Source organism: Plasmodium yoelii, assembly GCF_900002385.2.
Source record: "Plasmodium yoelii strain 17X genome assembly, chromosome: 11".
Classification (NCBI taxonomy): domain Eukaryota; phylum Apicomplexa; class Aconoidasida; order Haemosporida; family Plasmodiidae; genus Plasmodium; species Plasmodium yoelii.
The window spans coordinates 1458813-1482953 of record NC_036183.2 but is presented as its reverse complement, the minus strand read 5'-3'; the positions used below and the strand labels follow the sequence as shown (position 1 = coordinate 1482953).

The following is a 24141-nucleotide window of genomic DNA, read 5'->3' as shown; positions in this document are numbered from 1 at the left end:
GCATATATTTATTGTTCTATTCAAAAATATTTTTGTGCCTTATTTGAAGTATATTAATGATTTCCTAAAGAAAGAAAGAAAGAAATACGATTAGGTAGAACTATAATAAATAAAATATGTTTTTATGAAAAAGGAGACAATTATGAGTGTGCATATAATAAAATATATTTAAAAAAAAGTAAAAAAAAAAAAATGAATTAAGAATAGATATACAAAATAATTAGTTGTAAAATATTTATAAAAGTTTTAAGCATATATATCACACATGTACACATACATGATTTTCGAAGAATATATGAATATTCATATTTACATACATGTACTGATATAACATTAATCCATGGAATCATATTAAAGAGACATCATGCGATTTTTTTAAGAATGAATCTTTTAATTTTGTTCATATTTATAATATATATTGCAAGAGGGAATTCGTTGCATTATAACAAAATAAATTCCAAAGGAATAACTACATTTATAAATACTAAAAATACTATTTTAAAAAATGAATACAAAATATATCGATTCAAAAAATATAATAATGTAGAGAGAAGGATATATTCATTTAAGGAAAATGTTTTAAGTTTATTTAATACTGTGAAAGATAAAGAGAAAATAACCAATTTGCTTGAAAATATTTCAAATAATGTAAAAAATAAATTTCCTAATAGATTTACATACTACAATTATTTATTTAATAAATGTAAATTAGACAGAATACTTATAGTAATAAACACACTGCTTTATTTATATTTAAATAGGGTTGATAAAAATGAAGAAAAAAAAATTTTTTTTACTAAGGGAAATTTAGTTCAAATAAAAGATGAACAGAAAGCTGAAAAATATCAATGTAATTATTATGATATATATAAAAATAAGAATTATAAAACACTTTTCTCATCTATTTTTATCCATAAAAATATCTTACATTTATATTTTAATATGAGTTCCCTAATGTCCATATACAAAATGGTATCGCCAATTTATTCAAATAGCCAAATACTTATTACATATTTATTATCTGGGTTTCTTTCCAATTTAATATCTTATATTTACTATATAAAGCCACAAAAAAAAAATATTTTTTTAAAAGACATAATCGATCAAAATTATTATAGTCGTAATACACCCCTAAATAAGCCCAATAAAATAATTTGCGGAAGTAGTTCAGCTATATATTCCCTATATGGAATGTATATAACACATATGATTTTTTTTTATATTAAAAATAATTATATTGTAAATACAGGCTTCCTCTATAATATTTTCTATTCATTTTTATCATCTCTGCTTTTAGAAAATGTTAGCCATTTTAACCATGTTTTGGGATTTATGTGTGGATTTGTTATGTCGTCCACATTGATTTTGTTTGATAATAATTAAGCTTTTTATTTATTAGCACCTTGCTTATTAGCATATTCCATATTAGCATATTCCTTATTAGCATGTTATTTTTTTTCGTTTTTGTATTTTTTTTTTCAGCGTCACTACTAACAGTTTTTTAATTTATTTATTTTGCTTCAATCTTCTTTGTTTTTCACCCGTTTTAATTAAATATTATTTTGAAAACTATTCAAATTTATACTAACAATTATATTAATACAATCGTAAATGTCTTAGTAAAAAATTTATTATTTTTATCGAAAAAAAAAAAATGAAGTAAATTAAAATAACATAACATGGGGATTTTATGAAATAATAAGTGCATGAAGGTAAAGCAAGGAATTATCTATGAGAAAATACTCATGGACAAAAACATTAAAAAAAAATATCATTAATATGTTTAAGTGTATAGCATTACACACACACACATTATATATATAGTGTGTATATACCCTAAAGTAGTATTGTATATGCTATTGTAACATGCATATTTATAAAGGCATACGATAAAGTGGACTTTTCCATAATCACCCTACCTTATGTAATGCTTCGGAATAACCATATTAATTTGTTTTTAAAAACAATAAAATATATACATATATATTATCAATATAATAATACAAAATATTGTAAATTAAAAAAAAATATAGAAATACAAATACAAATGAATAGAATTAATAATTTATATAAATTCATTTATTATGGCATCAAATTTTTCATCGTCACATACATATAGATTATTCGATAGCAACAGTTGAACAATTTCTGTATCGTATAATTCTAGTATTGTTTTTTTCGCATTTAAAATATATTTAATTTTGCAAAAAAGTAATAAAAATAATACTCTGTTTTTTTTTAAGCTTATTAAGCAAACTGGGTCATCACCAGCTATTTTTAAATAAGTATTTTCTTCTTCTACAATATTATTTTTTTGTTCAAATTCGTTATCTATAAAAGCAAAAAAAAAAAAGTATGTCCATAATGTTAGTTTAAATTTGTAAAAAAAAAAAAAAAGATATTATTTCTTATAGGTAATAAATATATTACTGAAATTATGTATAAAAAACATGTACATACCTTTATAATCTTCCAGAATAAAAGATAAACTATTTTGAATAAAGATAAATTTTTCATGAATAGAGTTTCTTTCATCATCATTTAATTTTGTTTTCTCTATTATATAATCCAAAATGTACTGATTTATGTGATAAAATAAATAATCTATAATACGTAATATAATGTCTTTATGTATTGATTTACATAAATCTCGTATTTGAAAAAAATCAAAAATCACATTAACTATTTTGGAAATATTTATCAAAAAATTATCTTCCATCACATTATTATTTTTTTTTAATAATTTGTATATTTGTTCTTTGTAAATATTAACAAACATATTTTTAAAATTTTTTAAATTTATGTAGAACTTATCAATATATAAATGCATATTTTTAAATATGCTTATTTTGTTTACACATAAGAATTTTACATTTTTTGATAATTTCAATGTATTTTTTTTTTCATCAAGCTCATGTGTTTTTTTATTTATTAAAAATTCATCCTTATATTCTGATGAATTATTTTTTACGGAATCATTATCATCACATTTATTATATTTTTCTTTATTAGTAGCATCCTCAAATATTTTATTTTTTATTACTTTATCTTCATAACACATATTATTATCAACTTTGTTTATATTTTTATCATCCAAATTAGTGGGATATATTTCAGTGTTTGTGTTAAATGTGTTCATATATTTTTTTTGAAAGATGCTATTTTTTTTTATGTCGTCCATTTCAAATATAATTTCTTTTTGATATATATAAAAATTGAATAACTCTTTATAATTTAGATAAATATCATAAATATTTTCAAAAGTTTTTTTTAAAAATATATTATTATTAATTATACATAGCAAAAACTCTTTATTATTTAAATTTGAGACTGATGAAAAACGGAAAATAAAATAGGAATAGCTTAAGAATAAATTATAAATATATTTTATAATTTTATAACAAAATAATATTAAATTAATGCTAATAATGTATTTTATTTTATTTTCATTCATATTTATTTTTTCTAAAGAGTTAATATTTTTCACCTTTTTAATATCAAGTAATAATTTTATGGAAAAATGAACAATCTGATAAATTTCAAACACTATAAATATAATTTTTTTATGAATATGAATACAATCTATATTATTAGTTTCAATCATTACATTTATACTATTTTGATTTGAATCTTGAGATACAGTATCATTTTTTTCATCTATTTCTGTGTTTAACATATTTTCCCTTTCATTAAGTGTATCATCTTTTTTTTTTTCATTAATTTTATTTATAATAATTTCTTTTTCGACATTTTCATTTTCTATATTTTTGGATAGTTGTTTATTATTTATTAATTTTTCTGAATTCATTTTTTGGGTTTCTTCTTTTATGATATCTTTTAAAAGAATATGATTTTTCTCAACCCAATTTAATGCAATATTACAGTCAATATTTTTTGTATCTTTTAAATTGTAGTTGTTTTCTTCTATATCATCAAAAAATAGAGTTAACAAATAATTATCTGTTTTTTCATCTATTAAAATATAATCTTGTTCATCCTTATATAAAAATATATCATTTAGTATAGAATAAGCATAATTAATGTAATGAAAAAAATTATTTTTTAAAATGTCTTTATTTAGAAGATAAAATTTATTGTCTTCTTGTTTCCACTTATAAATATAATACACATTCAAAATATCTTTTAAATTATTTCGATTCATATTAATTTCATGAAAAAATAAAAACATATTTTCATTTAATTCTTTATTTAAAATATAAAGTGGAAATATTTCTTTGTCTCGTAGCACATTATCATCATTGTTTATATTTTTAATATATTCATATTTCCTTTTTAATTTATCTTTTATATTACATAGTTTTTCTTCTGTATCCTTCAAATCGTATATATATTCGTTAAAATAAATTTTATCGCACTTTTCTTCATTTTGCATATTTTCAAAATAAAAATTAAAAGAATTTACTAACTCTTCAATGTTGAATTCGCCATCTATATCTATATCTAATTTTTTTATCTTTTTTTCATCTTTTTTTATAGAAAATAATAACTCTGCAATATTATAAAATTCTAATAACCCTCTTGATAGTGTCAGAAAAAAATCATCATTCCCTCCAACCTCATCCTTTTCTACATCTATCCTAGAAGAGTCATCATTGTTATTTATTTTGTGTACGTCATCATTGTTATTTATTTTGTGTACGTCATCATTGTTATTTATTTTGTGTACATCTAAATTATTAATATCAGTATCAGATTGGGGTATTCTTTCATTTAAATCGATATTGTACATATCATTTTCAACAACCCAGTTTTTATTTGATTCAAATGAGGAAATAAAATTTTTGCCATTTTTTAATATTGTTTGTTCACAATCCTTATTAATATTATTTCTTGATAAAATAAAACAATTAAAAAAATGTTCGATATCAATAAATATAAAATTGTCTTTTTCAACTATATAATCATTTAAATTAATATCACACCATGAAATATTTATTATTTCTTTTTTTGGTGGTGTAACAAATTTCATATCATTTATATGTCCATTTTCTTCAGAAAATATATAACTTTTATATTTTTTATAATAATTATAATAACTATTTGGTGATTTTTCTATCCCAGTTTTTTTAATCACATCTGAAACATATTTTTCAATATTTTTATATGTTAATGAATTTATATGTTTAATAGAAGATATATTATTTAACACATCCTTTGGATTCAAATTTTTTGTGATACAATAAAATAAAACCATAAATTTAAATATATTAAAAAATAAGTGATTTTTTATTATTTTTAAATAATAATTATGTTTCTTCAATATATAAGCAAAATACCAAAACATATCATATGTTATTTTTTCCTCATTTTTATAAGTATCATTTGAAAAAATAGAACTTCCATTTAAATATATGTATTTATATATTTTTATATTATTATCAAAGACAAACATTTTATTAAAAATTATATCAATCATATTCTTTAGATTATTTAATATGCCTTCATATTTACATTTCGTTTCTTTTACAAATTTTACTTTACTATTATTATTATTATTATTATTACTATTACTATTGCTATTACTATTGCTATTACTACCATTTGGTGATCCACTTTCATCCATAAACACCTTTTTTATTTCATCCATTAATTTAACTTCAACATTTTTATCAGGTTTTCTATTAAAGGAGTTTGATTTACTATATTTGATAATATTATCATCAGTTTTATTTCCCTGTTTATTTATATTGAATTGGTTATCATTTGATGAAGTTAAAATTTTTTCCTTTGGAATAGTTTCTATAATTTCATTGTTTTGAGTATTTTCGTCTTTTTTCATTTCATTTTTACCTTTTTCATTAATATCTTCATTTAAATAATCATAAGACCTATTTTTGACATATTTAAATATCGACTTTATTAACAAAAAATGTGTTTTACAATTTCTTAAATACATTAATGACTCACCAATTTTTAATTGTTTATAGCTTTGTTCAGATTTATCAAGAAAATCCATAAAATTTTTTAAACAAGTAAAGAAATTTTTTAAAAATAATAAAGAACAATACATTTTTTTCTTTTCTTTCTTTGATATATATAATTCATATAAAGGATCATTTTTTTTGAAACTTGTTTCTATAATTTTCATTTCTTTATTCAAATTTTCTAGCATTAAAATATTTTCGTTATAATCATTTTTTATTTTATTTTTGTCGATAAAATCTTCTAATTTTTTTGTTCTGTCTACAATTTCGTTATTAAAACGGTTAATCAATTTATCTAAATCTTTTATATCAACGTTTTTTGTATTTTGAAGTATTTTTTTTACATTTATTATATTCTCTATGTTTTTAGAAGTTTTAAGTGATGAATCTATTAAAGGTCCTTTATACTTATTCTCTTCTTTTTTTTCAATTTTTAATTTATTTTGAGGTTTTATTTCATCTTCTTTTACACTCCATGTTTTTTCTAAACCAATTATATTATTGTGACATTTTTTATCAAATCCGGTTTCCTCCAAATTTATATCATTGTTCACTTTCTTTTCATTTAAATTATTTCTATTAATATTTTCAAATATGTTTCTAATTTCATTTTTTGTATTTTCATTAGAATTTTCATTTGTATTTGTTTTATTTATAAAAGAACTCAAGTAATTTATAGAATTATTGCCAAGAAAATTATCAAATAAATTTTTTATCTCTAACTCATTTTTTTGGTCTTCTTTTTTTACAGTTGTGTTTTCTTTTATCTTTTTACTCAATTCTTTTAATTCATTCATAATTTTTTTTATTATTTCATGTATGGTTTATTGTATATTTTATTTTTTTAAAGATAAAGGAATATGCAAAGGGGCTAAATACAAAAAAGAAATGAAATGGTATTTCTTCTATTCTCAAATGCATGATTGTTCCACTTTTCAACGTGTAAAAATATATACACTTATACATAAATACATTTTATGTATTATACTATTATTGCATACTACTAAAAAATTTTTATTGAATGTGCTAAACATTTAAGTTAATACACAGATAAATTAAGTTATATACATATAATACCATTTCTCGTTTTGTAAAAACTATTTTCTCTTTGGATATTATTTTATTATTATTTTTTTTTTTTTTTTACTAATAATTTTTAATTAAAAATAAATAAACACATTATATAATGGGTTTATAAAAATTAGTTCATATTAATTTTTCCTTTTTGTTTCATTTTTAGAATGGGCAAAAAAAATATATATAATATGTATAATATGTATAATATATATAAATAAATATATATAATTATTATATATATATATATACAATATTGGTATTAACAACGGAGCTTATAAAAAATATAGCCATGGATACTTATTTATTGTATATATCAATATATGCCTTTTTGATAAAATACAAACAAAAAATAATATATGCATTTTTTCCGATATTATTTTTATTTTATTTATTCCTATAAGAACAATTTACAAAAATAATATAAATTATTCAAATTTTTTTATATAATTAAATTTGTATGTATATATAGGTTGACCTGTTATTATGAAGTATGATATTATAAATAAAAACAATTTTTTTAAATTAAAAAAAATAAAAAAATAAATATTATATGCATAATAAACAGTAGAATGTCAAAGGAAACAACATAATAGCAACAACTGTAGAAACAATAATAGGAATAAATTAAATAATTGGAATAAATTAAATAATTGGAATAAATTAAATAATTGGAATAAATTAAATAATTGGAATAATATATATGAAATATCAATTTTGTTTAAAATCCATATTTTTTTTGGTTTGATATTTGTTGTGTCATATGTTATAGCAGCTTATGCTGATTATAAATTATAAATTATATTTTACAAATTTACTATGATTTTTTATTAGCAATTCGATGAAACTTAAAATTTGTATATTAATTTAATTGATCTTCTTCATTATTATTGTTATTTTTTATTTTATTTTTTGGAGGAGATATAGTATAAAAAAATGAAAAAAAAAAATTATGTTCCCATTGATACAAATAAAGTGAAGTTTGTTGAAGGATCTGAATCAGAGGATATTGAAATAGAAGAAGAAAATGATAGTGATATTAACAACGAAATATATGATGACAATTTAGTAAGTGATAGTGATGATGAATCGGTTAATAATATCAATAAAAAATCCAAAGGAAAAAAAAAAAAAAAAAAATTATCAAGTGATGAGGAAAGCCAAGAAGATGATTTCGATGATGAAAATGAAGGCGAAGATTTAAGTGACGACGATGAAACGGAAAATGTAGAAAATAAAGAAGACGAAGATTTTATAAAAGTATCTTGGAAAAAAGATAAAAAAAATTATTATCAATATGAAAGTGATAATTCTTCAAGTGATGATGATGAAGAAAATAATGATGAAAGAATGAAAGAAGTTATTTATTTAAATAAAAAAGAAAAGGAAAATTTAAATGAAAATGATTTTGATCTATACAATATATATATGAATGAAAAAGATGGAATTTCCTCAAAAAATAAAGATAATGAAATAGGTATTGATGAAAAAGAAAATACTATTAAAAAACTAATCAATAATATGGCAAATGAATTAAAAGAAAAGAAAAAAGAAATAAATATAGATGAAAAAGACAAAAAGGATATTGAAGAAATGATAATGAATGAACATCAAGAATATCAAATTATTTTAAAAGAATTATCTCTAAATATAGAAAAAGTTTTTAATGAAATTAATGAAAATCAAAAATTATTTCAATTTAAAAATATTAATGAAAATGATGTTAGTCCATCGGATATTAATAAAAACACCTTACTTTATCTTAAAAAAAAAAATGAAACAATGCTTACATATATTATATATATTACCTATTATGTTTTTTTAAAAGTTATGAATTGTTATACCCATAATCATCCCGTCTTAGATAAATTAATATACATTAATACAATCATTTCAAAAACAAATGAATTAGATAATAAAATTAAATTCAAAATACAACAACTTAATAAGCTTCCAAAGCGACAATTGGATGAGTTAGAGATAAGCAGCTCAGACGATCAAACACATACGAAGAAAAACGCAACTGGGGCCAAAAAAATAGGAAAAAAAAGTGCTGATAATGATGATGAATATGAGGAGGAAGAAGATGGAGAAGATGGAGAAGATGTAGAAGCTGAGGAGGATGAGGATGAGGAAGAAGAAGATGAGGAAGAAGAAGAGGATGATGAGGATGATGAGGATGATGAGGATGAGGAGGATGATGAGGATGAGGAGGATGAGGATGAAGAAGACGAGGATGATGAGGAGGAAGAAGAGGAAGAAGAAGAAGAAGAAGAAGAAGAAATTGAAGAGGATAAAAATAACAAAAACAAAAAATATAAAGTTAGCAAAAGCATTATAACAGAGTATACTGACAGCCATATAAGGGAAAAAATGAAAGAAGAAAAAAAAAAGCAAAGAGAAAAAATAAAAAATGAGAGAAGCATATTTTTAAAGGAAATAAAAGACATGGTATCAAATAAGCCCGAAAAAATCGAAGAAGAAAATTACTTAAAAAAATTGGAAGAAAAGTTCACAGATTTCGATGATAAAATTTTAAGGAAAAAAATGAAAATGATGAGCAAAAAGAAAAATCGAATGAATAATTTAAGTAATGTTGGTATGACATCAAATGATTTATTGAAGTTTGTAGAATTACCTGAAATGAACAACGAAAATGATAATACAAGTTTTCATGAAAATAAAATATTTAGGAATAATATTAATAAAATAAAACAAAAGAATAAAAACAAATTAATGAATAATAATGCAAATGATGATTTTGTATCTTTTAAAAAGTTTAATAAGGTTCAAAATAAGAATGATTCTTATGACAATAAAGAACAAAAACCATTGAATAATTATTCATTTGGAAAAAATATGCATAATGAAATCGATGATGAGAATATTAAAAACATGCTAAAGTCTAAAAAAAATAGAAAAGAGCAAAGAAAAACAATTATGGATAAAAAAAATAAAGAAATAAGAAAACAACTAGTTGATCAAGAAAATGAAGTAAATGATAGGAGAATGCCAAATAAAAATATTATACAAAACAAAGGTTTAGTAAGAAAAAGAAAATCAACTGATGGTAATGCAAGAGTTCATAATAAACTTAAGTATATGAAAAAGATGAAGACATATAATAGTCAACATCCTAAATTTAAGACCCATGATAATAACTATGATGGAGTAAAGAAAGGAATAAACCCATACTTAAAAAAATCTATAGATATAAAGTAAAAATATATAAAATTTTACCCTTTTTATATTTTTATTTTTTTGTCTCATAAAATATTACAAATAATTCATTAAAATGCTACTTTGTTTATATATGTGTGTATGCATTTCTTAATTTTTTTTTAATATCATAAAATTTATACTTTTATAACCATAAAAGAAAAAATGTTTTAAATTAATTTTTTTTCACACAATATTATATATATATATATATTTATGTATATATTAAAACTGTTTAGCTTATGCTCATGTTTTAATTTATTAGCTTATTACTTTATATTTTTTGAAAATGTGTAATAAATAAAAACTTATGTTCTTATACGAACGCCAATATTATAATAAAATAAATAAAAGGCAAATAAAGAATAAATTCATGAGCAAATAATAAAATATCCCCCTTGTTACATACGTTTGAATCCGTATCGTTTAATATCCCATATTATTTAGTTTATTTCTATGCGTTATATATATCTTTGTGAAATTAAATAAAGGGAGAACAAAATATATAATAAAACAAAGGTAAAAAAATAATAATAAAATGAACAAGTACTTATGCCAAATAACTACCATTACGCTAATCGTCTTAAACACAAAGTGTGTGTATATTATAAAATAAAAACATGTAACAATAAAAATGTTTGACGAATGAGAAATCAAAACTTTTGGAATATAAATAAAAAATATATATAATAGAAAATAGAAAAGATAAAATCGAAAAGATAAAATGATTAAGGATATACAAATAAAATAAAATAAAATAAATATAAGAATGTAATGGTATGATAAATACGCCAATCCATACATTCTTCATACATCATACCATTTTTGTATATGAAAAAAATGTACATATATTTATTTATGCGTTCCTTGAAGTGTATTTGTTATTTAAAAATTTTTATATTATTTTTTTTCGATTTATTTTACTATTTTTTTTATCAAATAAAATGACTAAAAATGTTTATATACTATTTGTTTATATAGTTTACGTCTTTCTTCATATGTTTTCGTCATCCCTAAGAATGCAAAAAAATTTATTTAAATATATCACACCAATTTCAAAGAAAATCAATTTAACTAGAATAAAAAAAATAAAAATTTTCAGAAAAGAAAGAAAACAAAAAAATATCCATGTTTTCAATGATGCCGTTAACAAATATATAGGTATGTATAAAACAAACATACTTTAGAAACTATATATTAATCTATATAAAACAAAAAGGAGAGGAAATGTGTTATCCTTTTCTATATTGTTTTACATTCATTTGGATGATGAGATGTTTTATATGCTTCATTCTCTTCATCTTATTCTCGTTGTCATATTTTCTCTATTCCCTGAATATTTGTAGGTTTTGATGCATTTTTTAAAAAATTAAACAATGTATCAACTAGCCAAGACAAGCTAAATTATATTAACATGTTGCAGAAAATCATTGAGGACAAAAAATGTGAATATTTTCTTTTCAGTAACAATTATATGAGAATTATAATATACATTTTAAATGAAAGATTTTTAATGATTAAAAAAAATGAATATAAAAATGACGCCACAGAGTATCAGATAATTTACAAACTTTTATTAATATTTAATAATTTGACAAAATATCGGAATTTTTATCATGTAATACTAAATGACTATACACATAAAAATGTAAAAATATCTTTAATATATATTATTATGAATATTTTAAATGAAAAAAGAAATAAAGAAACACATAAAGAAGCAAATTCGGTTTTTGATTATTTTACTTCCTTTTTTAAAAACCCTGATGAAACTACAAAAAAATATATAGATCAAGATAATAATATTACAGATGAACAAATTAAAAGAGAAAATGATATTAAGAAAAAAAATGGTATAGATGATATTAAAAATAAAATTTTCCATTTAGGAAAAAATATTTTATTAAAAGTAAAAGAAGAAAAATTAAAAATAGAAAATAAATTAAATGAACAATATAATAATAATAATGACAATATTTTAAAAGATCAACAATATACAAAAAGACAATTAGAATATTATCAATTGGGACAAAATGATATAAGCTTATCTAAAGAAAATAAAAATGAAAATCCTGATGATAATAAAATGATAAGGGACGATCATACTAATAATTCTTATTATTTTAACAACAATATTGATAATTATCATGATAAGAATATATATAAAGGTTATACTAACAGTACTAGCCAATTAAACTATTTTAATGAAGACTTAAAAAATATAGACAATATAATATATGATAACAAAAAAGACAAACAAAATAACAATGAAAATTATATGAAAAACTTGTTAAAATATTATAATAATGATGATAATGAGCAAATGAAAAGTGACCAAACAAATGAGAGCACATATGAAATAAAAAAGGGTAACGAACAAACAGAAGATTCCATTGGTAATTATACAAAACAAAACGATATTTCATTTCAAAATAAAAAAGATGAAGAAATGAAATATAAAAATATGAACAAAAGAATACATGAAACAATAAAGACACCAAATGATCACATTACATTCGTTCCTTTTTATTTTAATAAAAATTCTAAAGATAATATTTTAACAAGTATAATTGTTAATTTTCAAAAAAATCAAAACGGAATAGTGGTTTACAAAAGGAAAAATGAAGAAACATCGAATGAAAAAATTAGCGATAAATTGGAGGAAAATAAATCGGAATATTTAATAGATAAAACTATTACAAAATTAAAAAAAAAAGGAATACCAATTGAAAATATAGGAGATGATTATAATTGTAATAATTATTATGAAGTATATGACAATTATGCTGAAGATGATACGGATATATTAAACTATGAAAGAAATATGAATGATACAAATTTTAATATAAAAGAAAATGATGAAAAAGTAACATCAAATGGTTATTATAAAACAGGTAGCGAAATAAACCAAAAAAATGAAGGACAAAATGAAAAAAATCATTTACGAACAAGAAACGAACACGAAGATGTAGATGAAAAAAATGTAGAAGAAAATTTCCAAAAAGAAAACAAGAAAACAAATAAAAATAACGATATAAACGAATCAGATGAAATACTTGAAGAAGATGAATTGGAAAATAATTCGAAAAATCAAACAAATAGTGGAAATGAATATGATGAAAATAATGTTAATGTAGTTTATGAAGATCATAATATTAATATAAAGGATATCAATAATAAAACCGATGTAAAAATGGAGGAAAATGGCAACTTTTTAAATATGGGATTATTAATATTGGTTAAAAAAAATCCCTTATTAAAAGATGTAATTTTGCCCATTGAAAACGAAAATAATAAAATGGAAATAAATAAGAAAGATACTATAGAATCATTCGATAGTAATGATATTAATAATATAATTAATAATCCGCTATTCTCAAACAGTACAAAAGGTATTACAGATAATCCATACAATTATCTAAAAGTCGATAAATTCGTAAAAAATATCGAAAAAAATCTTCACATTTATAAAAAACGTGAACATATAGCTAGCAATGTTGAAGGGTATGATAAAATATATTTAAAATTTGATGAAAGACAAAATGAATCAGAAGAAATGGATAAATATGTATTAATGGGATATTTAAACTTTAATTTAGATATGTTAAAAAATTTTAAAATGAATAATGAAGAAAATAATTTAGTGATGTCTAATAATCCTATTAATAATAATAATAATCCATATTTACATTTAGAATTAATAAAGAATTATATCGAATCATTATTTAGCTATTTAGATATAAATAGTTATTTTACAAATAAGTTATTAAAATTATTATATGAAATATTAATAGAAAATCGTAATTCTATAATTTATAATATGTTTTATTATACGATTTTAAACGATGAAAATATGAATAAAATAATTGATATATTATCAAAAAGTGTAAGTAATAATTTAAATAAATCTAATATTACATTTATGCTAAGAATATTATATATTTTATCTTTCCAACAACATTTATATATTAATAATATAAAAGAAAAAAACAAAATAAATGAAAAATTTATGATTCTTTATAAGAATATTGCAAAATATTTAGAAGATATAAAAGGTGAAGATTTTATTAAAAATCTACAAAAAAATGAAAAATTAATTACAAGCTTAAAAAATGTGTCTCTATTTTTTGAAAATAAATACAAAAATCAAAATTCGTTATATATTCGTGATGAAAAAAAAGAACAATTCTTGGTAGACAATAAAATAGTTAAAAAAAAATTAAATAATATATATAATAGACATTTTATATGTGAACATAAAGATCTAATTATTATCAGAAAAACAAATATTATATTAAAAGCGTTAGGAGCTAATATGTTCGATTTATATAATGATATAGTTTTTACAGATCGAGAAAAAAAATCACATGAATATTTAATGAAAGAAAATAGTATCCAAAAAAATATTATGTATTATTACAATGATACTATTACAAATTTTGTTTCAAAAATAAAAAAATTTTTTACTTTTTCCAATAATGAGAATGTTCCAAATAGTAAGGATAATATTGAATATGATACACACACATTAAATAATAAAGACAATGAAAAATTAAAAACAGATAATAACAAAACATGGAATAATAGTCAGGTAAAAAACAATTATAATAATAGTTATTATTCATCTGATATTAATGAATATACAGATAAAGTAAAAAATAAAATTTTAAACAACATGACAGACAAAATAAATGACACAAATATTTTCACTAAAATGGAAGAAGAAAACAAAAAGAAAAATTCAGAAAAAGAAAAAAAAATATACATATACAATTTTAATAATAAAGAATATATAACATTTGATAAATTTAAAGAAAGTTTAATAAAAATGAAACATCAAAGAAAAAGAAAGTTAAGAATCTTATGTCTTGATGGTGGAGGTATTAGAGGATTATTATCAATTGAAATTTTAAAATGTATTAATAGTCATTTAAAAAAAAATTTATTTGAATATTTTGATATAATATGTGGAACAAGTACAGGAGCTATCATATCTATATTAATAGGTTTAGAAAAAGCACATTTAAATGAAATCGAATTTTTATATAATTTATTAATTAATAAAATATTTCAAAAAGATACATATGCAGTTAGAAATACTAGATATTTATTGAAACATTCATATTATGATTCAAATGTGTTAAATAATATTTTAAATACATTTTTTAAAAATACGAAAATGTTTCATTATAATTCGGATTTGTTCACTCCATATGTATTTACTGTCTCAACACAAATGAATATTACACCAGTTCAACCTGTCATATTAAAAAATTATCATGTTAATTTAAATAGAATAACAGAATTAAACAAATCAAATGAACAAATGGTTAATGCAGCTAAAAGGGAAACAAATGATATATTAAATAGTGGTTCTGTTTCACATAAATATGATATATCTGAATATATTCGAGATAATAGTAAAGTTGTGGATGTAAGTAATAATAATAATAATATAAATCAAGAAGAAATTCAAAGTCATGGTAATTTAGAAGATAACAAAAATTTACATGAATATTACAATAGTAGAGAAAATTTAAATGATAACAGTAAAATAAAAAATAGTAAAATTCATATAAATCAAAATGTTCATGATGTAAGCATATATAAAAGTTTTTATAATATTTTTGTAAAATATGTTTTAAGATGTACTACAGCTGCTCCGGGCTTTTTTAATTTTTTTACTTTTGATGATAATATATATGCTGATGGAGCTATATGTTTTAATAATCCTACTCTAATAAGTTTAAATGAAATGAAATTGATTTTTTATAATTATTTAAATAAAAAAAAAAATAATATATTTAATAAAATAAAATATTATTATGTAAAAAAAGACAATATAAGTGAAACAGAACAAAATGATACAATAAATTTAAATGATTATATCGATTGTATAGTAAGTATAGGAACTGGAAAATTTCAACCTAAAATAATACACGAATATAATGAAAATAAAGAACAAGATACATTTTTAAGATGGGACGTATTATTAAAACAAATTGTCTTTTCTATTACAAATACAGAACTAACTCATGACATATGTAATAATTTATTAGATAAAAATAAATACTTTCGATTTAATTGTTTTATTAACAATATAAAATTAGATGAAACATCATCTGAAATTATTACTAAATTGAAACAAATAGGAAAAAGATATTTTGAAGATGATAAATATAATCAACAAAAATTAATTCAATTAATAAATATATTAGAAGATAAAAAAGATGTAAAAGAATATATACAAAACCAAAAAAAAATTTGGAATCCTTCTTATATAGATCATATTAAATCAAAAATATATGACTATTTTTTTCCAAAAAATAAAAAATCAATGAATGAAGAAGATTCTCCAATAACTGATTCTTCTCAAAATAGCAACATTGGCAAGAATGAAAATTTGGACAAAAGTGAAAATATAAAAAATGAAAATAAAAAAAATAATAATATCAATTCTACTAAAAATAATAATGCCGATTCAAAAGATAACAAAGAAAATCAAAAGAATACAGGTGGAAACTTATATAGTGATTTCAATTTTAATTTCTTGAATGATGATAATAAAATTGACATAACAAATATCGATGAAATTTTAGATATAATAAACAGAAATAGTAATAATTTTCCCCAAAGTAAAAATACATCAAATGGTTTTTTTCAATATTTTACTAATTTATTTTATAATAACAGTAATAATAAATTTATAAAAAAATTAGAAAATATGAACAAAAATAATTTATTTATTAAAAAAAAAAAAGAAACAAGTAATTATGTTAATGTTACACCCAATACAGGTATTAGAGTTTTGTTAAATGAAATATATTTTATTTTATTAAAAAAAAATCTTTATTTTTATACAGATCAAATTTCTCCAATTAATGAAAATCCTACAAATTATTATGATATTAATATTCAGAAATACATTCCATACCCCCCTGACCAAAATAATCAAGTTTCACACACAAATGAAGATAATCATCAAAAACAAGAAATTGAAAATACATGTAAAAAAAATGAGGATAACGAACAAAGTAGCATGGAAAATAATTCTAAAAATGAGAATATAAAAAAATCGGATTATTTCAACAAAACTGATTCTAATAATACAAATGACATTAAAAATAATTATAACAAAAATAATAATAACGACCCCTACTTATATAATGATGAACAAAATTTACTTAACATTGTCGAAAATTCAGATTTAATTAAAAAAAAGAATATTAAAAACATTATGAGTTCTTATAACATTAACTATAAATTTTTTAAGTCAATTAATCCAGATTCACTCGAAATAAAAAAAAATATGATATTTAATGTGTTGAGAAATATATTCTTTAAAAATGATACATAAAAAATACACACAAATTACACGATATAATGGTAATAATATATGTATAAATATTGTTATGTTTTCCTTCCATAGGAGAGATTATTTGTAAACTTGCATACAACATATGTATGCACATTTTTGTTTTTGTCTATATAATTCATAGAAATTTCTTTTAAGTTTATTTCAATTTTTTTTATAATACTCCATATTTTTTTATTTGCTCATTTTTTTTTTTAATTTTGTTAACATATTTTGTTCTGTGATTGTTTAACAAATATGTAAAGCAAAATATTATATACATATATATATATATTTGCAATACCTATTAATAGCATTCTTCAAAATAGTTTGCTATATTCGTCTTTATGTCGTTGTTTTTATAAGTGCTACATGTTTGAGATGTATATACATTTTTTTTTTTTGGTAACTTAATAAATCGTTAATTTTACATTATTTCCTCTATTTTATCAAATTCACGAATAAAAGGGACAATTTTTATAGTTAATTTATTTCTGTCAATATTTTCCATTTTTGGAATGTGATGGAACTAACTCATTGATTTCGATTTTTGGAAAGCGGCATCAACTGCTTCCATAACTATATAAAAAGGGTAAAAAAAAAATACAATAATATTTATCCAAATTAATAACAAAATAATGCATAGGAATATAAAAAGATATACACACAAATCATTATTAGCATAAACCTCAAGCACATATTCACAAAGATATATATATATCCATATACTGCTAAAATACATATTTAATTACCTCCATATTTAAAACCGTTTTTTTCAAGGGTATATAAACCCATAGCTGTAATACCTCCTGGAGAACATATGTTATCTTTTAATTGTTGGACTGGCTTATCAGATTCTTTAACCATTTTAACAGATCCTTTAAGAGTTTGCAAAACTAACTTTTTTGATAAATCTCGGTTTAATCCATTTTTAACTCCAGCGTCAATTAAGCTTTCTATAAACAAATAAACATATGCAGGTCCACACCCCGATATAGCTGTTCCTATATCCATATGCTTTTCGTTTATTTCATGTGCATCCCCACATGAATTAAATATTTCATTCACATATTTTTTATTTTGAGCATCCACATTTTTATTAGAGCAATAAATAAAGGTCCCTTCTCCAACTAAACAGGGGGTATTAGGCATAACCCACACGATTTTAGCATCATCTCCAACCATCTGTACATATTAAATATATGCACAATTTACAAATGTATCAAGAAAACGTTGAAAACGTTGAAAATGTTGAAAATTTTACACATAATAAAAAAACTTATTCACACACTTAACATAATTCCCATGTTTTTTTTCATACCTGTTCCAAACTTTTGATTTTTAATCCTCCACAAATGGATATCAGCAACTTCGATGCTAAATAGGGCTTCGCATGTAAACAATAGATAAAAAAAATAAAATTAATAAAATAGGAAAATTAATAAAATAGGAAAATTAATAAAATAGGAAAGTTAATAAAATAGGAAAGTTAATAGATTAAGATGGTATTATAAGTTGCGTAACAAGTATATGTAACGATGTGTTCAAACCAATACATGTTCATGTATAAATATTTTCAAACTTTGTAAGCATAACGGAAATACCTTAATATCACTTAAAACATAACTAGCCATGTCTGGTTTAACTGCACATATAATTATATCGCATTTTTTGGCAACCTAATTTGAAAAAAAAAACACATAAATATATGTTATTTTCCAATTTTATCATATTTTTGTAATTTATTAAATAAATGCAATTTATGATACCTCTACATTTGAATTCATGTAAACAAAATCGGTATTTTTTTTTGATGGAGAATAATAATAAATATTTTCCTTTTTAATTATATTGGAATTAGATATCCCATTTGCTAATGCTAATCCCATTTGTCCTAACCCCAAAAATCCTGCATAAAAATCAAACACAAAAAATAATTTACATATATAAAATTTCCACAATATATTATATTTTATAAATAATATATTAGAATAAATCTTTGAGTTATCCAATGTTAAGAATAAAAATGTGTTTATATTGCGAAGCACATACTTAGAAAAAAATATATAAATTACCTAATTTTATGTTTTCCATTTTTAAGAATATTTTTATATGAAGAATGTATTTAAAAATAGGGTGTCAAAAGAAAAGATACGAAAAAGAGAAAAAAATGAAGAAATACTTGTATAGTTTTCTATATTCTTGAATTTATAGATGTTTAACAAGTTGATTTAGCTATAAATTTAGAGTTAAATAAATTTTAATTAAAAAATTTAATAAATATATAAACGAAACTAGCTGGGTATATAATAATAGTGTGTTTTAGCTACATAGTTTATAATATTTTCCCGTTGTTTTTATTCCCATTTTTTATAATTATTAGTGCCAATAATGTGCATAATAATAAAATATCCCTATGTGTATCCATCTCACATATATTATTCTAATGCTATTTAATTGTTATAAATATTCTTTGATTATATTTATCATATGTCATTAATATAATAAGAGAACATAATTAGTTTCCATTTTTTTTAAAAGAGAGTTATAAGGAATGTATATATAATTTATATAGGATGGAGAAAATTAATAAATCATTAAAACTAATAACATATAGGCTTTTTCTAATGATAATATTTCATTATATTTTTTATTTTTGTTATTATTATATTGGATTAATTAAAATCTATGACCCTATAATTATTATAATGGAATTTTATTAAATAGTTTAATATCCTTATATGATCATATTTTCACATTATACATGTAATTAAATAGCTATACTAGCCTATTTTATAATAACCATCATCAATAAAAAAAATTAAATAGGTAAAAAAATGTATTTATTTTTTTTAATTAAGTTTATATAAGTTATAAAAAATATATTATGTGGACGGGAAAAATGTTATTCGTACGTTCACAATTATTATTAGGACATACGCATATTAATCTCCATAAATATATGGAAATAAAATAGGGGGAAATAATAAATGTATACAGAAATGTACACACATATGTATATATACGATATATACATGTGCATGCGTGCATATGCATGCTTATGAAGGAGACATGAACAATTCTCTCAGGGGTATGTGTTCGACTATTGTTATTGATGTCATTTAATTTTTTGTAAATGCATATATGAATTAAGAGGAAAAAATAAAAGATCAAATAACTACAATTGTATAAGTACCTATAATTACGTATATCCCTATATTGATACACTAACGTAACATGAGGGGACAATTGAGAATATTTATTTTTTATCTACATACAACCGTATCGTCAATCTTTAAAATCATCATAACAGTTTCTGTTGCCAATTTAATTGCTGTTGATGTTACTAATAATGGTTGTATAACATTTTCATCAATCATATTTGATATAGTACCAGTCCTTATATTAATTCCGTAATATTTATGGCCTTCTGCATGCTTATTTCTTAATTCTGTTACAATGTGTAATGGTGATAATCCTGCATTTTCAGCTAAGGTATAAGGTATTAATTCTAAAGCATCTGAAAATGCTTTAACACATATTTGTTTTGATCCTTTTAATGTATTTGCCCATTGATATAATTTTTGAGATAATTCCATTTCAGGTGCAGCTCCACCAGGTAATATAGCTCTTTCTTTAACTAAACTTCTAACAACACATAATGCATCATGTAACGACCTTTCTGCTTCATCTAACATCATATTATTAGATGCTCTTACTAAAACTGATATTGTATTTTTTGATTCTACACCTGTAATTTTAACAATTTCACCATAACCTACGGATTCTGTAACAACATTTTCTGCATACCCTAATTTATCTGGAGTAAAATAATCCAAACTAGCTACAGGAACGCAATTGCATGTTTTTGATATAAATTCAATATCTTCTCTTTCGATATCTTTAATAACCATAATTTTTGCTTTAGCTAAAAAATCTAATGCTAAATCATTAACTGCATCTCGTAATATACTTTTTTGTATTAATAATAAATTACAACCTGTACTAGCTATTTTTTTTACCATTTTAGCTATTATTACTCTTTCTTCTCTTAATAATCTATCCATACTGTTATAGTCTTTTACTACAACAGTGTTATCCATATCTGTTTTTGGTAAAGATAGGCAAAATTGAATTAAACCTATTTTAGCTTGAGACAAATTTTTTATTCCATATGCTTTTTTACATATTTTATTACTTGTAAATATTAACCCATCTACTATTTCAGTATCTTCAATAGTTCCACCTAATTTTTTTACAATTCTTATATTATTCAAATCGACATTTCTATCATTATTTATATCAGTAATTTTTAATATAACATCTACAGCTATTGGTGCTAATAATGAGGAATTATGTGAAACGACTTTCGAATTTAATGATGTTATAGCATTTTGTATTAACATGTTTTTATCATTTAAATCAATTGGAATAGACATTTCTCTTAATATTTCTAAACTTTTTACTGATGCTTCAAAAAAACTTTCTGATATTTTTTGACAATGAATATTTTTATCTAATAAGTTTTTGCATACGCTTAAAAGTGATCCACACATAACAACAACAGAAGTAGTACCATCACCTGCTTCTACATCTTGTGCTTTACTCAGTTCAACTATCATTTTTGCTGTTGGATGAGCGACAGCCATTTCTTTCAAAATAGTTGCTCCATCATTTGTAATTATAACACCTCCTTTTCCATCTTCAATCTAAAAAAAAATATTTTTAAATATCAAAAATTATAGGAATACTTGCAAAAAATATCAAAAGGCAATTAATTTAAATTAAAAAAAAACAATATAAATACATTTATATTTCTATGTTAATATGCATATATAATAACCATTTTATCCATTCCTTTTGGTCCTAAACTTGTTCGTGTTACATCAGCTACAGCTTTAGCTGCCAAAATATTCATTTGCCTCACATCGTTTTGTTTTTCATTTCTGTTTAAATTTTCGGTGGATTTACCCTCTGAAAAATAAAAATAAATAAGTTATAATAAATAGATAATTAATATAAATATTCCATTGTATACAACTTATAATAAATAATATATGTAAACCATAAGCTAATATTCATGTTTCATTAAAAGTTAATAAATATCATGTACTTTGTAAGTATATAATTCAGTTATAAAATAAAACAATGTGTATATTATATGTACAACATTTTTTGTTATATTATTCTCTGGAAAGTGTGTATATTAACAAACGCATGCATGTTTCGTCAAACATCAAATAAATAAAGCGTATAAAGTTTAGAAATAGAAGCAGAATATTCGTGTGTATGCACTATATATTGAAATATATAGATTATATATATATATCACACGTGTATATATGAATATATGGAATATTTGTTGTCTCGATTTAAAACAAGTTCATCGTGTTATTGTTTTTTTCGAGATTATATAAGAAATCGCTACATATAGAACTAAAAAATAAACTAATACAGGCCTTTACATATATAAAATTACTACACATACATTAATAGAAGGTGTGGAGAAAAAAAAAATATATACATACATAAATATATGAATAAATATACGAATAATATATATATATTACATACAATATAAAGATTATGTATGTAGATTTTTATAATTTTTTTTCATTTTTAAAGTATTTATCATTACTTGCTACGTCAGCCATTTTGAATTATCTTATATAGCTTTGTGGTTATATTTCTATTATTCCTATAATATTTATATGTATATAATTATTTATGAAGTAAAAAGTATGAGAAAATTATTTTAATTATTATTAAGACGTATTAAAGTAATTTCTAACTACCCCCAAAAAGTAAATAAATAAATTTTGAAAAACACTGAATATTTTACAAAAAAATTCCTTTTCACATCAAAAAAAATTGTATGCATATAAATTAAACATGTTATATATAAAAAAAATAATATATTACATATACAAAAAATTAAAATAAATAACTGTGGAAATGCCAAATACTAATTTTCATATTTTTAAATATTTTTCTCTACTGCACAAGCATTTTATGAGTACATTCAGACCTACACGTATAATCCATAATATATATATATAATATAATATACATATACTGTACTACATTAAATAGGGGAATGCATATATACTTATATTTTTTCTATACACTTGTTGCATAAAGAAAAAAATTTGTATATGCATAAAAATAATTATTTTCATATTATTAGTTCATTTACGTATATGGTTTTATTTTTTTACTATTGTTTTTTTTTTATGTTTTATTTTTTCCTTATATACAGAAACAACCCCCCCCAAAAAAAAAAAAATACAAATAATAACATATAATATATATTATGAGGGTAAAATAAAAAAATCTTTAAACAACTAAGCGAAAATTGCTACTAATACGCTTACCTATATATCTACATTTGTAAATTTCAAAATTGGAATAATATATTATATTTAAAAAAAAAAAAAAAAATTATTATCGATTAATTAGTGATTAATCGTCTAGATAACATTATTTGGAATATTTATATATACTCGTATGTATATATATATATTTATTAATTTATTTTTAAACCTATTT

The 24141-nt window shown here is 20.9% G+C and overlaps 6 protein-coding genes across 6 annotated transcripts; 3 read left to right on the top strand and 3 right to left on the bottom strand.

The window, feature by feature from the left end:
• Positions 1-381: 381 nt before the first annotated feature.
• On the top strand, positions 382-1383 carry PY17X_1136100 (rhomboid protease ROM7, putative; the record flags this gene model as incomplete). Its single annotated transcript, XM_724252.2, has 1 exon — positions 382-1383. The coding sequence occupies one exon, from the start codon at positions 382-384 to the stop codon at positions 1381-1383; it is 1002 nt and encodes a 333-aa protein (XP_729345.2).
• A 1018-nt stretch (positions 1384-2401) lies between these two features.
• PY17X_1136000 (uncharacterized protein) lies at positions 2402-6742 on the bottom strand (the record flags this gene model as incomplete). Its single annotated transcript, XM_724253.2, has 1 exon — positions 2402-6742. One exon carries the CDS (start codon positions 6740-6742, stop codon positions 2402-2404), a length of 4341 nt encoding a protein of 1446 aa, XP_729346.2.
• A 1213-nt stretch (positions 6743-7955) lies between these two features.
• PY17X_1135900 (Sas10 domain-containing protein, putative) lies at positions 7956-10241 on the top strand (the record flags this gene model as incomplete). The annotated part of the gene is made up of 1 exon (XM_721492.1): positions 7956-10241. One exon carries the CDS (start codon positions 7956-7958, stop codon positions 10239-10241), a length of 2286 nt encoding a protein of 761 aa, XP_726585.1.
• Positions 10242-11182: 941 nt separating this feature from the next.
• On the top strand, positions 11183-17595 carry PY17X_1135800 (patatin-like phospholipase, putative; the record flags this gene model as incomplete). The annotated part of the gene is made up of 2 exons (XM_022956579.1): positions 11183-11399; positions 11585-17595. The coding sequence occupies 2 exons, from the start codon at positions 11183-11185 to the stop codon at positions 17593-17595; spliced, it is 6228 nt and encodes a 2075-aa protein (XP_022812461.1).
• A 526-nt stretch (positions 17596-18121) lies between these two features.
• Positions 18122-19686, bottom strand: PY17X_1135700 (pyrroline-5-carboxylate reductase, putative; the record flags this gene model as incomplete). Its single annotated transcript, XM_022956578.1, has 6 exons — positions 18122-18171; positions 18345-18777; positions 18914-18979; positions 19197-19271; positions 19362-19501; positions 19668-19686. The coding sequence occupies 6 exons, from the start codon at positions 19684-19686 to the stop codon at positions 18122-18124; spliced, it is 783 nt and encodes a 260-aa protein (XP_022812460.1).
• A 1172-nt stretch (positions 19687-20858) lies between these two features.
• On the bottom strand, positions 20859-23246 carry PY17X_1135600 (T-complex protein 1 subunit delta, putative; the record flags this gene model as incomplete). Its single annotated transcript, XM_022956577.1, has 3 exons — positions 20859-22301; positions 22436-22566; positions 23231-23246. 3 exons carry the CDS (start codon positions 23244-23246, stop codon positions 20859-20861), a joined length of 1590 nt encoding a protein of 529 aa, XP_022812459.1.
• Between the last annotated feature and the right edge of the window lie 895 nt (positions 23247-24141).